General features: G+C 48.4%; 2 protein-coding genes across 32 annotated transcripts in view; both read left to right on the top strand.

Annotated features, from left to right (window-relative positions):
- The window catches only part of LOC149915084 (uncharacterized), a 32,588-nt gene that overhangs the window by 7,093 nt on the left and 9,496 nt on the right, over nt 1-15,999 (top strand). For 17 of the 28 annotated variants that reach the window (XR_016459787.1, XR_016459785.1, XM_090124162.1 and 14 more), the window contains 2 exons: nt 3,009-3,637; nt 4,878-4,946. The gene's annotated coding sequence lies outside the window, so the exon portion shown is untranslated. The other 11 variants (XM_090124163.1, XM_090124157.1, XR_016459784.1 and 8 more) reach the window with 10 other exon arrangements.
- On the top strand, nt 9,143-15,918 carry LOC149915085 (uncharacterized). Of its 4 annotated transcripts, none has more exons than XR_016459790.1 (3): nt 9,143-10,229; nt 12,480-15,445; nt 15,586-15,918. XR_016459790.1 is itself a non-coding variant. In XM_090124189.1 (2 exons), exons 1-2 carry the CDS (start codon nt 10,107-10,109, stop codon nt 12,933-12,935), a joined length of 579 nt encoding a protein of 192 aa, XP_089980315.1. In that variant the 5' UTR covers nt 9,143-10,106; the 3' UTR covers nt 12,936-15,918. The 4 variants fall into 4 exon arrangements, 2 of the variants coding, with proteins under 2 accessions (XP_089980315.1, XP_089980316.1); XR_016459791.1 differs by having other exon boundaries at nt 15,583-15,918; XM_090124189.1 differs by having other exon boundaries at nt 12,480-15,918.

Raw genomic sequence — 15,999 nt, 5'->3', positions numbered from 1 at the left:
TTATCCTAACAGAACAGCTCTACAATATGTTTTCTAATCCCTAACGCTATACTCGCATTGTTTGGAACATTTAACAACTATTCCAGTTTTGCAAGAAAGAATTAATCACATAAATCAGTAATAATGTTTCTAAAACGTGCCGCTAACATATATAGTATTTTACTTCTTAGACCAGCTGTTTCTAAGGATGGGTTACAGAATACAAATGCATTATGTTCTACTTCTTCAAACCAATTGCTCTTTTTAATATCAAATGCAGAAGCAACATTCCATTCCCACACAACTTTCTGAGACTCCAGTCTAAAAAACAGACTAGCAAACAGACTTTGTTTCCAGTGAAACAATTACTAATCTAAAAAAAGTCTGATTAAAGAAAGGCAAGGCACCATTATCTTAAGCGAAATAATTTCGAGGCTTATAGCTTTTATGTAACTCCATTTTGGACTAACGAAGATAAATGCACTGTATGAAATAATTGAAACAGAGCACAGCAGAAAGCACTTGCATGCTTGTAAAAGGAAATTTGAGTTGGCTGTCTTGTCCTCTGCAAATTTAAAGGTTTAACATACTTGCTATGTGATTTCCTGTCTCTCATATGCTTTAGTATCTTATTTGGAGGTTGGTCCTATTCCTGTTATTTTCTTCCTTTTACAAGCCCCTTATGATAACACAAGCCCCACTGGTTTGGCATTGCGACAGCCAGATCTTGTATTCAGAAATTATTACAGAACAGATCCAAATCTGTAAATGCAATATTGCTTTTATCTTGTATTGTAAACTATCTTTGTACTGTACATCAATTTTTCCTGACGAAGGGAAGCTTATCTTTCTGCTGAACTCATTTCCTCTGAGCTTGAGCTCTATACATTACCATTGTCTTACATTGAACTCAGCAGAATTTTAATGTGAGGAAGCTACTGAGTTTAATTTATTTTTTTTTAAATGAGCATATTTTTAGAAGAATTCAGGATCTCTCCTGAAGTGGATATGTTGTGCATGTATATATAATGTGATAAATCTTAAGCCATGACGTGGGAATATGAGCCCTTTTTGCTCATCTGTGTACAGATGCATGATTTCGTGCCCGCTATTAAAAACTCCGTTATTAAACTGTATTTGCATGCTATGGCTGTGGAATTCAAGGTCCTAGCAACAGATTGCGTTGAAGACAAATCAGAAGACCTGAAAAATCAGACCTTGTCAATGTCCTTGACTACTTCTTAAAGCAAGTCCGGGCAGATGGCTGCTCAGAGCTGTATTCTCTGCTTTACTGATGTGCAGAAAAAAGGCTGCTGATGTTCCTTACTGATGCTTAAAAAACAAACAGTCCAAAGCCCGTGGAAAGATCACCGCCAACCACAAAGCTAACAGAGGAACTGTAAAGCACGATCACTTCTATGTATGTATGTATGTATGCATGCATGCATGCATTTACTTATTCTCCCGGCTGCTTTGGTTAGGAGGTACAGCTGGAGGCCGTAACCCTCAGTTGCACGTTTCATTTAATGTGCAGCTTTTTGTGGTGATGCAGGCAGAGAATGTATTGGTTTTTCTTTACTAAGTTCTCAACACTGGGAATTGGTTCAGGAAGTGGATTTGCTGTCTTTTCCTTTCCTGTGGGTTTGCTCTGTCTGTTTTGTGGGGGGAAGGATGGTGGGTTGAGGGGAAGGAGGGAGGTTGCTTGTTGGATTGTTTTCCCTTCTTTTATCTGGGAAAATTCCTTTTGCATTGCAAGATATTTTTGTTTTTAGCCAGAAAGCTGTTTGTCTCTCCACAGTGTGGTGGAGAAAAAGAGGTGTAATTGTTGTACTAACTTGATGTAGTGCTATGCATACGAACAACAAATGCAGCAAAGCGATTTTCCCAGAACGACTGCGTGTAACTCAGCAGCTGATTGCTATGAAGGTCAGTGTGTGCCAGTGACAGCACAAGAGCCTCGGGGTGGGCACTGCGCCTGTTTGGGTGACAGGTAGGAAGTTTGCATCCCTGTATTGTCAGAGACCTTTACCGAGTCATTTTTCTCTAGGCGTGTTATTTTTTGTAAGACATGAAAGCAGTTCTGTGGAAAGTCTGATAAACACCTTAAAGAAAAAGAAGGCTTAACTCAATAGGAAGCAGAAAGATCTAAAAGCAAGCAGATTTGACCGCTAGGTATGTGCAGAAATAAGCTACTGCCTGCTATAGTTATTGCTATTAGAGTATTTTGATCTGAAGTGCCTGCCGAGGTTAGTGTGCTTTCCATGTTCCTTTTTGCTCGTTTTATTTTATCCTTAAGTAGACATTTGATACCTTTCAGTTTGAGAAAATAGAATGAAGTACCTCCGTATTCTTATCCCACTTGAGATTGTTGTCCAAGTCAGCATTTCTTTGTGCATGGGAAAAGGGAAATACTTTGTCATGCTGTCTTCTGAAAACGTGGATTGGCAGTTACTGTGCAGTTCTTCAGTAGTCTTGTGCTGTCTGTGCCGCAGTTCTGCAGAGAGGTGGCACATACAGTGCCGTTAAGGTGAAGGCAAATGCCTTAATTTTTTCATTCTTCTGCTCGTTACTGCATATGTAACAGCGTTCAAGAAAATGGCTGTCACGTCATCTGAACTGTTCAGAACACCTGGGCAGCTCTTCCCATTTCCATGTTACTGAAGACTTTCCTGAGGTCCCGTTCCTCTTTTCTGCTCACTCACACTAAAAAAACCCCAACAAACACCTCTACCTCCTGTAGTTAATTATTCCTTAGGGAGAAGCCCTTCTGTACTTTCTCTTGCTGGTCTCTTTACTCTGTCTGCCATACAACTGATGTTTTAAAATGTGCTTTAGTGTAATTCTGTAATCTTCTATGGAATTGAATTTGTTTTGAATTTGTTTTGAATTTGTGGTTGTTTTGGAAATGTGGTCGCTTTATGTTGGAAATAATTTTTGTATGTGAAATTAATTTGCTCGGACTAGAAATCACAGATATTTTTACTAAGATGCAGTTATTTTCTTCCGATTTCTGTTCTACTTCATCTCAGCACATGCAGTGTAGTTCACTCAGCCAGGCTGGTTATACTGGTGAGTGGACAGATGCTTAGAAGGAGGTGGAAGCTCTGCAGCTCTGGCAGATGGCCCAGGAAACCTTACTGTCGTAATCAAAGCTATGGTAATGTACATCAACAGAAGTAGAATAAACAAAGGAAATGTTCTGTTACAAAGAGCCAGCTTTGGCTTATGCCATATCTGTGAATATCCTGTACAGTGCTTTTGTAGCTGTGTTACTGAGACCACCAAAGTCTTTTTTTCTACCTAAACTACGTATGTAATTCAAAGTTCATCATAAATGAACTTTAATTTGATTACGCACTGGAGGAGGAAATTGTGGTCCTTTTTAAACAGCAGTATTAAAAATACATAGAGTTTGTCTAATAGCAGTCATCACTGAGATAGTGGAATAAGTAGTTGCAGGTTGATCCTGTGTTGCTTTTGATTCTACATGTACAGTATGTTTTTCAAATGCGTATTGGCGTCTGATAGATTCCAGTAATGTCTATTCCTTCCGTTCCTTTCTTTATTCAGGCACTTAATCGCTTTCAATCTGTCAGGCTTCCTCTGCCTCATTTCTGATCTTCACCTAAGCGAGCAGCTTTCTACCTCAGAGTCTTTTGTAAGTATGCCTTGAATACATTTGGTTGCTCTTGTAAAGTGGGTTGTGCTGTTTCTTCTGCATGCACACGAATTATGACAAGACACCGATAATTCAGAATTGCTCGCCTCCAGTGCTGGAGGTTCTGTGCCTGACAAAGTCTTAAACATCCTGCTTTTCTTCTTACCATAGGACACAATAGCATAACTGAATTTGTAGGACTAGTACCTCCCAGTCCATTCATGTACATTGAAGAAAAAAACTGCTGGAGCAGAGATGCAGTTTGGTTTATCCTTAGGGTTTATTCCAAGGCTGCGTGCTCTGAAATGCTGGTACAGTTTGAGTGTCGGAAGACCTTTCTACTGGCATCAGTTCATTCCCAGGGGAATAACTGCAGCTGACTACAGTGTAGGTTTTGTTGTTCCATCCCCACAAAAGATATTCTGAGAATCTGTTTTTTTCTGTTCCCATTTATTAGTATTACTGCATTATTGGGATGATGGCTCATAGATGTACACAGATTGCTCTGAAAGGAATGCCTCCTATTTATTTCCGTAGGAATGACAACAGATACATAGAGTGAATTCTCAGCTACAAAACTCTGTTTTTCAACATGGTCACCACCATTAGCTATGCTTTTTTTCCAGTGTTGAACGAGAGCCTGCGTGCTGTGCTTGTTTAAAAAGAAAAAAAAAATAAATCTGGCCGTTTGGGTGGCTTGTCTTTTGCATTGCTGTTGCCACTGCTGAAACGCAGCACCCACCGCCTCACTGTGCTCACATCCACGTGTTGGTCTTCATAAAGTTCTGCAGGCATTGATGAATGCCAGTGGGTGCGATTTTTTTCAGCGCGGAGGAGTTCAGTGACACCCCTGTGCTTCACGTGCACTTCCATGTCAGGTGCTGTGCTGTCATTCTGGCCCTCTGCTGCCATCTGTCGCATGGCTACAAAATGTAACTGAATGCTGGCAGGAAGGTTCAACCTCTGCTGTCATCCCACCAGTGTCCACCTGTGATGTTGTGGGCCAGCATTATAAAATAGGAGGCATTCCTTTTGGATCAGCCCTTGTATAGTTATGAAAAAGTAAGGTTTATAATGGCTGCCTGAGTAAATTGGTGGCTGCTAAAGAGATCCACAACTCTAAACTAACAGTAGTCAGACACTGATAGTTTTCAAGGTCAATTTAAATTATGTGGCTGTATTGGGTTATTTATTTTTTTAATGTTATCTTTCATTGTCGTATTTCCTGAAAACTCTTCAGGTGTGGCATTTGAGGCTTGATTCTGAATCTGCCAACTCCAGTATTCCTGAGCAACTCCATCCTGTAAAGGTAAGTGGATTAGTTTTCATACTCCATTGTAAAACTGCTTTTAAGAATTGGTATTGCAAGAAAAATGTTGTTCTTTGTTTTACAATACAGAATTACAAAGTAAGAAGTAGAATCTTGTATGTGAAAGTAATCTAAGGTACCTTGCACTCATCTCTTCAGAGAGGAACTTTGTGGTCTTTCATGTGTATTCGTGAGTGCTGATTAGCCTGGTAGTGCAAATCGTTTTGTAGGTCTCAAACACCGCAGCTTTTTAGTTGATACACGCTTTGAGAGTCATGGTTGATGTGGTTCCAGTGTGATAATGCAGCACATGGATGTCCTTTTCCATCTCTGGGCCCACCTTGCTGCCTTTTCAACCTGTGCATTGAATTGCAATGAAATGTCAGTATCGTATACCTCCGCACTGTGTTGAGCCTCACCTTACTCATGCTCACCTACTGGATGTTAGTCAGCTTTAGCAATTGTGTTTCTACTACAGAAGGACTTGCAGGACATCTGTAGGATTGATCTGGCCTGAAGGTGATGACCTTCCAACTTGCTGGTCTCTGCCCGTGTTCTTTGTCATGACATCGGGATGTGTGTGCTTGCTGGATGCATTGATAAGAAATGTTTTTGAGAAGAGAACCTTGTACTTCCCAGAGCAGTAAGAACGTGAGGGTATGGGACACTCTTCACAAACCTGATTAAAGTGTGCTGTCCCAGACTTGGTACTGTTAAAATAGCCCTTCTCAGAAACAGAGCATTGTGCCTGCTGTGACTTAAATCCCACCCACAAAGGAGTATTCCCTGCAGTCTCTCTGATCTCAGGTGCGTGTTTCTCCCATTGCTGGAACTGCTGGACTTTCATGCCTTAACTGTATGTGGAAGGCTCTCTTTATTAGCTCTGTTTGACTGCAGTTTTAGAATCATAGAATCCCAAGGTTGGAAAGGACCTGCAAAATCATCAAGTCCAACCGCCCTCCCATCACCACTGCTACCACAAGCACTGCACCAGATCTCGCAGCTCCTCGTCCAGACGCCTCTTGAACACTGCAGGGACGGCGACTCCACCACCTCCCTGGGCAGCCATTCCAGCGCCTGACCACTGAGAGGAAAAGTTCTTCCTTATGTCCAACCTAAACCTGCTCTGGTACAACTTGCGGCCATTTCCTCGGGTCCTGTTCGTTGCCTGGGAGAAGAGGCCAAACCCTTCCTCATCACAGCCTCCCCTCAGGAAGTTGTACAGTGCAATGAGGTCTCCCCTGAGCCTCCTCTTCTCCAGACTAAACAATCCCAGCTCCCTCAGCCGCTCCTCATAGGACTTGTGCTCCAGACCCCTCACCAGCTTCGTTGCCCTTCTCTGGACACGCTCCAGGGCCTCAATGTCCTTCTTGTAGTGAGGGCCCAAAACTGAACACAGCACTCGAAGTGCGGCCTCACCAGCGCTGAGTACAGGGGATGATCACCTCCCTGCTCCTGCTGGCCACACTGTTTCTAATGCAGGCCAGGATGGCACTGGCCCTTTTGGCCACCTGGGCACACTGTCGGCTCATGTTCAGCTGAGCATCAACCAACACCCCCAGGTCCTTTTCCTCCTCACAGTCATCCAGCCACTCATCCCCAAGCCTATAGCACTGCATGGGCTTGTTGTGGCCAAAGTGCAGGACCCGGCACTAGCTGTATACTAGCTGTATGCAGACTTGTTGGGAGGTAATAAAAAGATCTTTGAAAATAGGTTGGAGATATTAACCACTGAAGCAAGAAGGTGAATTTTTTGTGCCTTAAATTAGACTTCAGAGGATGTCCTTGAACTCAGAAGCTTGGGCTTTGTTGCAGCTTGATATTTACAGCTGTGCCCTGGTCACAGTGGCGATGTGACATTAGCAATGTCATCACTGCGCCCAGGTCACAAGCCCTGACAGCAGGCACTGGGGATAATTTAGTGTGAGGCCGTTCTTCACATCGGTCTTCATATCCAGGCACATGGATGGTATCTTTTTCCAAATGTGCAGGATCTGTAAAATAAAATTATATACCGCATAATTATTCTTGCAAATAACACTTAGTTGCAGGGACGTATTCCCATTTTTCTTGCCCAGGTTTCATAATTAAAATAGTAGTATTGTTCCCTGTAGCTATTATTTCATCTGGTTCAGGAGGGCCCTTTGGCTTCGTACTTTAGCTCCATTGTTAATACTTGATGGATCCAAACCCTCCAGGAATGCTGGTGATCTGAGGTGGATCCCCTTTTCTCACAATTGTTTTTGAAAGTGACAGTATCAATAATTGTGCTGTTCTGTCATGGGGTTGAATAATTGAATCTTGTTCACCATTGTTTAACAGAATTGGATTTATCCTCTCACGACGTGACAGTTTTCTTCTCCAGAAACCCAAGGGAATCCTTTTCTTTCCCTGTTTTTGCCACAAGCTCCAATTGGCACGTGTCCCATTTACAGATATGTTCAACTTCATTTCTCCCTTTTGCATGGGCCATAAGTCTGACGCCCTTTGAAGAGCCTCCGTTGCTAATTCAGAGGCAGCTTGCTGTTCATTTTCCCTCTCCAACTCTTCCTTGTCACTTTATATATAAACAGGGTTAAAATTTGTCCTAGATATGACCAATAAACCTCTGTGCCTCATTCTTATCACAGGGTACTGCAAAATCTAGAATTGTGTGTCAAGTTTTGGGTACTATTTCCCAAAATGCCAGTGAATTCCTAGAAGTTTCACTGTTTGAGACTGTCCTTGAATTTTAGTAGGATGAATTTCCGAGCCTTTGTGTTTCATGTGATCCATAACCAGCATTTGTTGCACCTCTTCCTCACAGCTTCCCTGAGTCAGGATGTCATCTTTGTGCATGTGAGGAGACAGTTTGTAATCATGCAGATGTTCAGCCACTGTTCTGTGGCAAACGGTTGGACTGTGCAGTTGCACTGGAAGAGCGACCATCATTTCATTCTTGTTTGTTACGTGGAGCTGTTTCCCTCATCTCTTTCCAAGGATACAAATTGGAATACAGTTCCCAATCCTTCTCCCCCACAACAGCCGACCCACTCGCACTGGGCGCTCTGCAAATAGATAAGAGGTCCCATTGAGGCTCCTGAGGGAGTGCAGTAGGTAGTATTGTTCCTGGGTCTTTTGCTTTAGAATTTGGCACTTTCTTGCTAGGGTTTATTGAACCCTCTGTGTTTCTATATCCTCTGTAATTCAGGAGTTAGAAAACCATCAATCTTAGCATGAAACATCCTTAATAAAGCTGTCTCTTAATAAAGCTGTAAACAATTCTTTTCAAGAAATCCTATTTTCACTTTTTTAAACAGAATGCTTTAGCCAAATCTGTACAGGCTTCCTTGTTTCATTGCAAGCTGTCCCTCTGCCCTTGCATTTACAGTCAAACCTGTGTCCAAGTTTGCTTAATTTGGTAGACTGTAGGAATTTGCAGAGGGGAAAATGAACCTTGTCATTACAGGGAGAGAGTGCAGGCTTGCTTCAGCTTTTGCAAGGTGATTCACCCATGCCCCAAAAAGTCATCTAAAACGCAATCATGTTTAGGTGTCATCAAATAATAGAATTATTTAGGTTGGAAACGACCTCTAAGATCACCAAGTCCAACCCCAACCCACCCCCACCATGCCCACTGACCTTGTCCCTCAGTGCCACGTCTCCATGGTCCTCGTAAGCCTTCAACTTGTCAACTTGTTCTCTGTGAGTGTGTAGCACAAACAGCTTTGCTGCGCTTTGTGTGTATGTTCCCTATAGCTCTGGAGGTGGGGAAGCTGCCCAAGTGACTGCAGAAGGAACTCTAGCTGCACTATGCCTGGTTACAGGTCAGCCTCATGGTCTTGGTCTGTCTGACTTGACTAGTGGGAGTGTAAATTGTTGAGGTTTGTATGTCAAGCACTTACTCTAGACAGTGTGCTGTCACTGGAACGGTACCTATGAAGGAATGACCTGTCCATAACGCGCATCTCATCAGCACTGCCTGATGCCTTATACTGAGCTGCCTTGTTTTGGAGTCACGTGCCAAATCAAGCCGGCACTGCCTGGTGGGTCTCCTGGGTAACACTGTTGTTAGAAACCCTGGTTTTGATGCCTTTGCGTGATGGGAAATTCCCTACCAACCTCTGAAATACAATTTTCTCTAAGTCCTACGCTCCTGTCTGCTAAGCTGTGCGTTCTGATTGCTACAGAACGTGGTTCTTGTTTGCTTTTGAAGGAGTTTGTAACTGTTGGTTTATAACGCTCTGAAGGCATCACAGACCGCCTGCTTCTCTCCGCAGTGCTCAGGGGCTTTTCTGAGCTGCAGGCCCTGCACTGCAGCCCCGTGGCACCCCAGCCTCACATCTGGTGATGGACTGAAGCTGGAGACTCCTGGAAGCAGGGGATGCTCCTGCCCCACAGAAGGGCTCGCAGCTCCAATGCAGCTCCAGTGCCCTCAGTGCTGGGGAGGAGGCAGAGGTGCACCCAACCTTATTCCTTGTGCGGATCACCGTGTGAGGCCACCAGGAAAGGTGGGCACAGGTGATGCTGCTGGGGGACATGTGAACGGCATCAAAAGTGACTGCAGAGCTCTCGGGCCAGTAGTCAGGGGCACGGGGCCCTGGTGCTGCTGTGGGACAGGCGTGAAGAGGAGGGCACTGCCGATGCGTGCCAGTTGTTGGCTGCAGGACTGGAGCTGGTAGCAGGGCCTTGGGTTCTGTGGCTGGAGGACCTATTTGAGGATTGGTGTCTGCTTGGAAGAGGTGGGACCCACCTCCCTAAGGGATGTGAGGATATTTTCATCAGTAGGACGGCAGCTTCATGAGGGAGGCTTTGAACTGTGAATGGGGAGGGCTGCTGAGTAAAGGGATGCCGTGATGCTGTGGGAGGAACCAGAAAATCAGCACTATGATTAAGCGAGGACACTGCCAGCAGGTTCACAAGGAAATGCCTGAAGGCATGTGGAGAAATCCCCCAAAGCTCCAGAGGAGGTTCTGGTGGGTAATGGTGAGGCTGCACAGATGGAGAGAGGAATAGATGAACAAGAGGGATCAACACAGGAAAGAACTTTTGGAGGGATGGATTGAGTGGATTGAAGGATCATCGCGTGAAAGGATGGATGGAAATATAGGTGGATGGAAGGATCAACCGAGGAAATGATTTCTACCCCAGAGACCAGTGCCCCCAGGCCCTGTCCCCTCCATGGGGACCAGCAGGGGTGGCCCTGGAGGTACAGAACCTGCATCCCATTGGCTCGAGCCACTTCCTTGGCTGCTTCAAACCTTGGAAACTTTGGAGGAGGTTCAGCTCCGTGGCTCCAGCATGGTGAGTGCCCCTGTATCCCCTGTCCATTTGGGATGGGGTTATGGGGTCTGTGGTGCAGGATGGATCTTAGGTATGGTGGTTCATTGCTCCCTTTTAGTGGGATGTGGGGTGAGATGGGTCCTTGCCACATGGGTCTCCTTCTTACAGGTGCGAATGGGTTCCTTGGAGTAGAATGGATCCCACTGCCCACCTATGAGGGTTTATGGGGTACAGTGGGGCAGGGCGGGGTCCCTAACCCTGCAGCTGGATGCTCTGTTTAAGGTGAGAAGGAAGACAATGAGGTAAAGCAGGGCAGAGGGAGGACCCCCTGCTTGTCCCTATCCTTCACTGCTATGTTAGTGGGGTAACAGCAGTTTTCAGAGTAACTGTCCAAACCATCCTAGTCTCACAGCCTCTGAGCTGTGAAGGTGGTGCTTCATGGCCTTTTTCTGTCCAGGGTGGTTGGTGCTGCGATGCGGTGAGTCCCATTGCACCAAAATTACTGATTTTGTGCTGAAATTCAACTCTTCTTCCCCAACTGTATTCTCAAGGGATCCTTGTTCCCCACCCTCTCCTTCCTCTAGACTTGTATCTTCAGCCTCCAAATCCATCCACCCTTCTGCAGCAACCTTCCCTTATCCCTCCAAATCCAAGTCTGTCATTTCCAACCCCCAAATCCATGTACCCTTCCCTTTTACCCCTTGCTTTTCATCTCCAGCCCAAATCTAGCATTTCTAAGCCCCAAATCCGTCTAAGCTTTCCCTTGTTTTCCATCCCCAAACCCATAATCTGGCATTTCCAGCTCTCAAATCCATGTACCCTTTTACCTCTTGCTTTACATATCTGACCCCAAATCAGGCATTTCCAACTTAATCGCGCTGCCCCGAGGAGCAGCGCACACTGACGGGTGGCCTCAGACTCTGTAACCACAAAGTAGTTGTAGAAGCAGGTATGTTTAATCAGGCCGGGTGCAAGGGGGAGAGCTGCTCCTAACTCGCACAGCGTCAGGAAAAAGGGTGCTACAGATACAGGCCGAACTAATACATAACCAGTAGTTTCCAGGAATTGGGATGCATCTTCATTACATTCCCAGAACCCATTAGCATGCGGTTCCCCCCCACTCGCGCGTGCACGGTGAGTGGCGAGGGTCTCCTCCTGGTGGTCGCGGGATGAAGAATCCTCATCTTCCTCACGAAGGCTCCTAGTCTTTCTCCCTGTTAACTTCTGACCCTGCGGGAGGGCCAGCCCCCCCAGCCCAGTTCCAGCTTGCCCTGCGGACATCGAATCACCTCCCTGCCAGGCGTCCTCAGGCTGTTCTCAAACCCTTCTCTTTACGGCCTTCATCCCCTCGTTATCCCAGACCCAGTGTCTGCCATCCCTTATTTTTCTAACATTCTTGCTTCTACAAACTATCTCTAACTCTCCCCCCCCACCAGCCCCATCCTTAGTCCCTGTGAAGCCTTTTCCTCCCTTTTTTACTACGAGGCCTTTCTCACCCTTCAACGCCGGCCCGCACAGCCGCACCGGACAACCGCGCACCAGGCACGGGCTACGACCCCGCACGGCCTCCTGCACGCCCCGCCCCCTGCGCCTGCTATTGGCCAGCCGTGCCCCGTTCGGTCACCCCATTGGCTGCCACTGCCGCCTGTTATATGCACGCCCTGCCCCCCGACCCTTCTTCCGGGAGAGCCCCGTCCGCCCCTTCGTCTCTGCGGAGCCAATTGGCTGCCCTGGCTGTCACTTAAGGCTTGGGAGGAGGGACGATTGGACGAACGAGGCCACGCGGGGTGCCCGCTCTGCGCGTGCGCGGTCCGGGGGAGTCCGAGTCCGAGTCCGAGTCCGAGTCCGAGTCCGAGTCCGAGTCCGAGTACCGGGCGCGCGGAGGCGTGACGTCACCCGACGCGACGCGACGCTGCCGGGGTGGGCGTCACGTGACCTGGGGAGCCGGCGGTATGGGGCTGAGGAAATGCGGGTCCTTGCGGGGCTGGGCTGTGGGTCTGGCGTGTTGTAGGGGCGTGGGGGGGGGTCACGTCGGGCTGGGAAGGGAATCCGAGGCGTCCTCCTGGAGCTGCGGGTGCCGGGACGTGTTCTGGGGGCCCCGTGGGGCTGGGAAGGGGGTGGGGAAGCGGGGCTCTCACGAGGCCGGGGGGGCACGGGCCTGTTGTGCGGGGTATTCCCCTGAGACTCGGGAGAAGGGGCCGGCGGTCTCCGTGCCTGATGGGGCCGTTCTTCCCCCGACTCCCCCTCCTCCCTTTTGTTCCCCTCTCGCAGACCATGGCCGCCCCTCTTTCCCTCACGCTGGTGCTGGGCGAGGCCTCGGAGAGCGACTCAGAGCCGGAGCCGGAGGGGGGCGCGGCCGGGACCCCCGCAGCGGGGCTGAAGGTTCCGGGGGAGGCGTCGGAGACCGAGGAGGAGGAGGAAGAGGACAGTGCGGCCCGAGTGCCGCTGCCAGGGGTGTCCCGGGGGGGCCCCTCACTGCTGCAGCAGCGGCTGGGGGCGGGCGAGGGGCGGCTGCGGGGCGCGATGGCTGAGGCACTGGGAGGCAGTTTCGGTGGGGCTGCGCGGCTGCTGGAAGGCCTGGGGGGGCCCCTGGGCCAAGCGCAAGCTGGGGCAGCTGCCACCGCGCACTGCCTGTGCCTGGTGCGCCGTGACCTGCGCGCTGTGTCTGCCACCGTGGCCACCATCACCGCCTGCCACCTGCTGCCCGACATCCGCGGGGAGCTGTGAGAATGGGAACACCGGTGGGGCAGTGCTGGCAGCCGTGGGGAGCTCCTGGCGTCGTTGTTGCGGTGTCACTGTCGCTCACCGCCAGTGCTGTGTCCAATGGACTTGGAGGTTGTGGTTGTCACTGATGGCGTTCTCACTGTCGCTGCGTTTCCAGTGCTGCGTCCCCTTGAGCTGATGCTGCCATCAACAGTGCTGCCACTGATCACTCGGTGTCTCAGCGGTGTCACCTGGCCTGTGGGGACCTTGGCCTCACAGTGACGAAATGGAAGCTCCCGACAATTGCTTGGTCTGGAATTCTGTGGTTTTGCCCTGTTTAGGGGATCTGAGGTTTGTGGCACCAAATAAAGCCCTCTGGGGACACAGCTGCAGCAAGGACACGACTTTCACTAGGCGGGTGGCAGCGTGTTCACGCGTGGCACTGTTGTCCCAGTGGTCTGAGCAAGGTCCCTTTTGTTGGCCCTCGTGTCCCCAAGCTGTGGTTGTGTCCTGCCATACGAATGTCTCCAGCACCTGGCCACTGTCCCCAAGCTGTGGCTACATCCTGTCACCCTGAGTGCCTCTTGGTCGTGTCCACAGCCCGCTGCTACCTCTGTGTGCCCCTCTGAGAACTTTAGCTGGGGACAGGGAGAAGCACATGTGATACTCCTGCCACGGAGCCACGTGGCTCTATCACACTGCATCCTGCCTGGGCTACCACCCCCTATGGGATGCCAGGGATACACCCTGGGTGCTGGTGGGCTTGTGGCAGCAAAATGTCTAGGGCGGGTCCTGGGGGCTCCCGGTGTCTCCGGGAAGGTCCCAAGTATCCCCAGGACTGACCTGAGGGGTGGTGGAAAACCAGGATGAAGGTTCACTTTCCCCATTTCCCTGTGTTGTGGCAAATGGGAGAGGTTTTGTGAAGGGCACAGTGGTGTTGGATTCCTTTCATAAAGATTCTGGACCTCGGTTCCCTTCCCGTATCCAAATTAGAATGAATAACGGTATTAAAACTTCATCTTTTGAGGAAGAACCCCTGAGCGCTTGTAACTGGCAGTGCTTTGATATTCTAGATAACCCGTTCCATAAGGAGTGCTGGGTGATGCTGACTGATACCATCAATTGTGAGCATGCTCTATGGAAGGTTTCCCTCTGTGGGAGTGAGGAAACAAAATGTGGTGATTCAATACTGTGGGGTTATGATGGGGTTACTAGAGTCTAGGATTCTAGAGTCCGAGGATTGTATGAGTATGCTACGAGGATACTAGCTCCTGTGAGTGTAAGTTCTGTTATTTCAGATTCTGTGATTTTTTTTCCCAGTTCTAGATTCTTTGACTCTGTGACGATTCTGGGCTTCAATTGTGTGATGATTCTGATTCCTCACTGAGAGTCTAGACTCCCAGATTTGTAGCTATGCAGTACGATGCATTTCCATATCCACCCCTGTGCATAGTGTGCAGCATAGTTCTGAGTGCCTGATACGACCCAAGCAAAATCAATTTCTGTAGGTTATTAAAAAATAAAATAAAATTCTTTCCTTTAGTTTCTGCTCCCTGTTCCACTTATTTATGTTCTCCCTTGCTTCATATGTAACTTCCAAACGTGGCATTTTGCAGATAATACCTTTTCCCCCTTTCATCCTGTGATGGCTTCTGATGGTCCCTTGTTTCTCAATTATAACAGTTGTCATGAGCCCATTCATGTAAGAATTTGGGACTGGAGTTTACTCCATGACTCTTACAATAGTTAGTGTCCCTAGTTGCTATCATGCAGACTGCAGCAATTTATAGCAGATAGATACAGTTACAGTATACACTCCTGAGGGGGGAGCAGGAATGTATGTATTGATGAACATAGATATGCTGTAGTAGATTAACAAGACTGGAGATGGCTGGATACACTTGGTTATTTTCCACATGGAGGACAGGGTTACACACGCCCACACACACACACACACACACACACCTACAGGATGCTCTCCTGCTGTGTCATGAGGATCAGAGCAAACCCCATTGCTGTCTGAACACTTCAAACCACAGAGGTAAGGTTCCTCAGCACAGCTGGATCCACTCCTAGTCCCAGACGCGTTCAGGAGTTTGTGACTAAGGGATCCTACGTGCACAATCAAAGATATAACCTTAGTGAAGCTGACAAAGCAAAGGATCTCTGTGCAGGTGTGACCTCGAGGCATCCCTGCTCAAGAACAGAGCTTGTCCTGCAGCCTGCTGCTGTGCAGGAGAGCTTAAGAGGTGCTTGTGCTGCTCTCTATTTTGGTGGTAAGATGATTGACCCATTGCTGTGCTTTGTTTTTAGGCACATGCTCAATTGGCCCTCAGCTGTTGAGCCAGAGGTCTGCTGTGAGTTCTTTCAGCGTCCCAGATTGAGACGGTTTTGTGATCGCTAACCTGATTTAGCCAGGAGTGTTGCTCACTGTCTTCCTGTGCCAGGCTGAGGGAGGAAGGTGGGAGAAAGGAAGAAAGAAAGGGAGAGAAGGGAGCGCACCATCATACTGGCTTTGCTGGGAAGGAAGCCTGGTAAGAGCAGTGCTGCTGGTCTGAGTCCCAGCTGGCTTTTACCCCTAGGCAGTGCCCTGCAGGTGGGCTGGTGAGGGTTTGGCAGGGATTGCTGCATTCCCTCACACCTCTCCTGCCTTTTGTTCCTCTTGTCCCAGCAGTTTAACATCTGCCTGCAGCAGAGCAGCAACTGGCCACAGCATGTCGATCTCAGGCAGGGGCTTGGGGAACAGCCAGGAGAGGGCAAGGAGCAAGAGATGGGAGTGCAGGGTGAGAGTGAGGTGTCCTCAGCCATCGTCTGTGTGCTGGGAACAAAGAAGCCGCAGGGACGGGAGTTTCTCTCCTCTCCAAGCTGCTTCCCTGGGCCTTGGCTGTTCCCGGCAAGGAGCACTTGCAGGAGCCCGTACCTTTTGCAGAGGTGGCCGTGTATTTCAGCAGGGAGGAGTGGGCCCCGCATCATTTTCAGAGACGCCAAAGGCGTGCTGGGCTCCAAAGGAAGTCGGTATGTGTTGGGCCAGTGTCATTCAGAATTGAAACAGGGACACGCTGACATGCACTAGAGTGGGCGCATGCTT

The sequence above is a fragment of the Phasianus colchicus genome, chromosome 24 (assembly GCF_987193195.1).
Source record: "Phasianus colchicus chromosome 24, bPhaCol1.hap1.1, whole genome shotgun sequence".
Taxonomy (NCBI): Eukaryota; Metazoa; Chordata; class Aves; order Galliformes; family Phasianidae; genus Phasianus; species Phasianus colchicus.
Note: the sequence above shows the minus strand (reverse complement) of the source record. Positions and strands in the feature narration are given on the sequence as shown.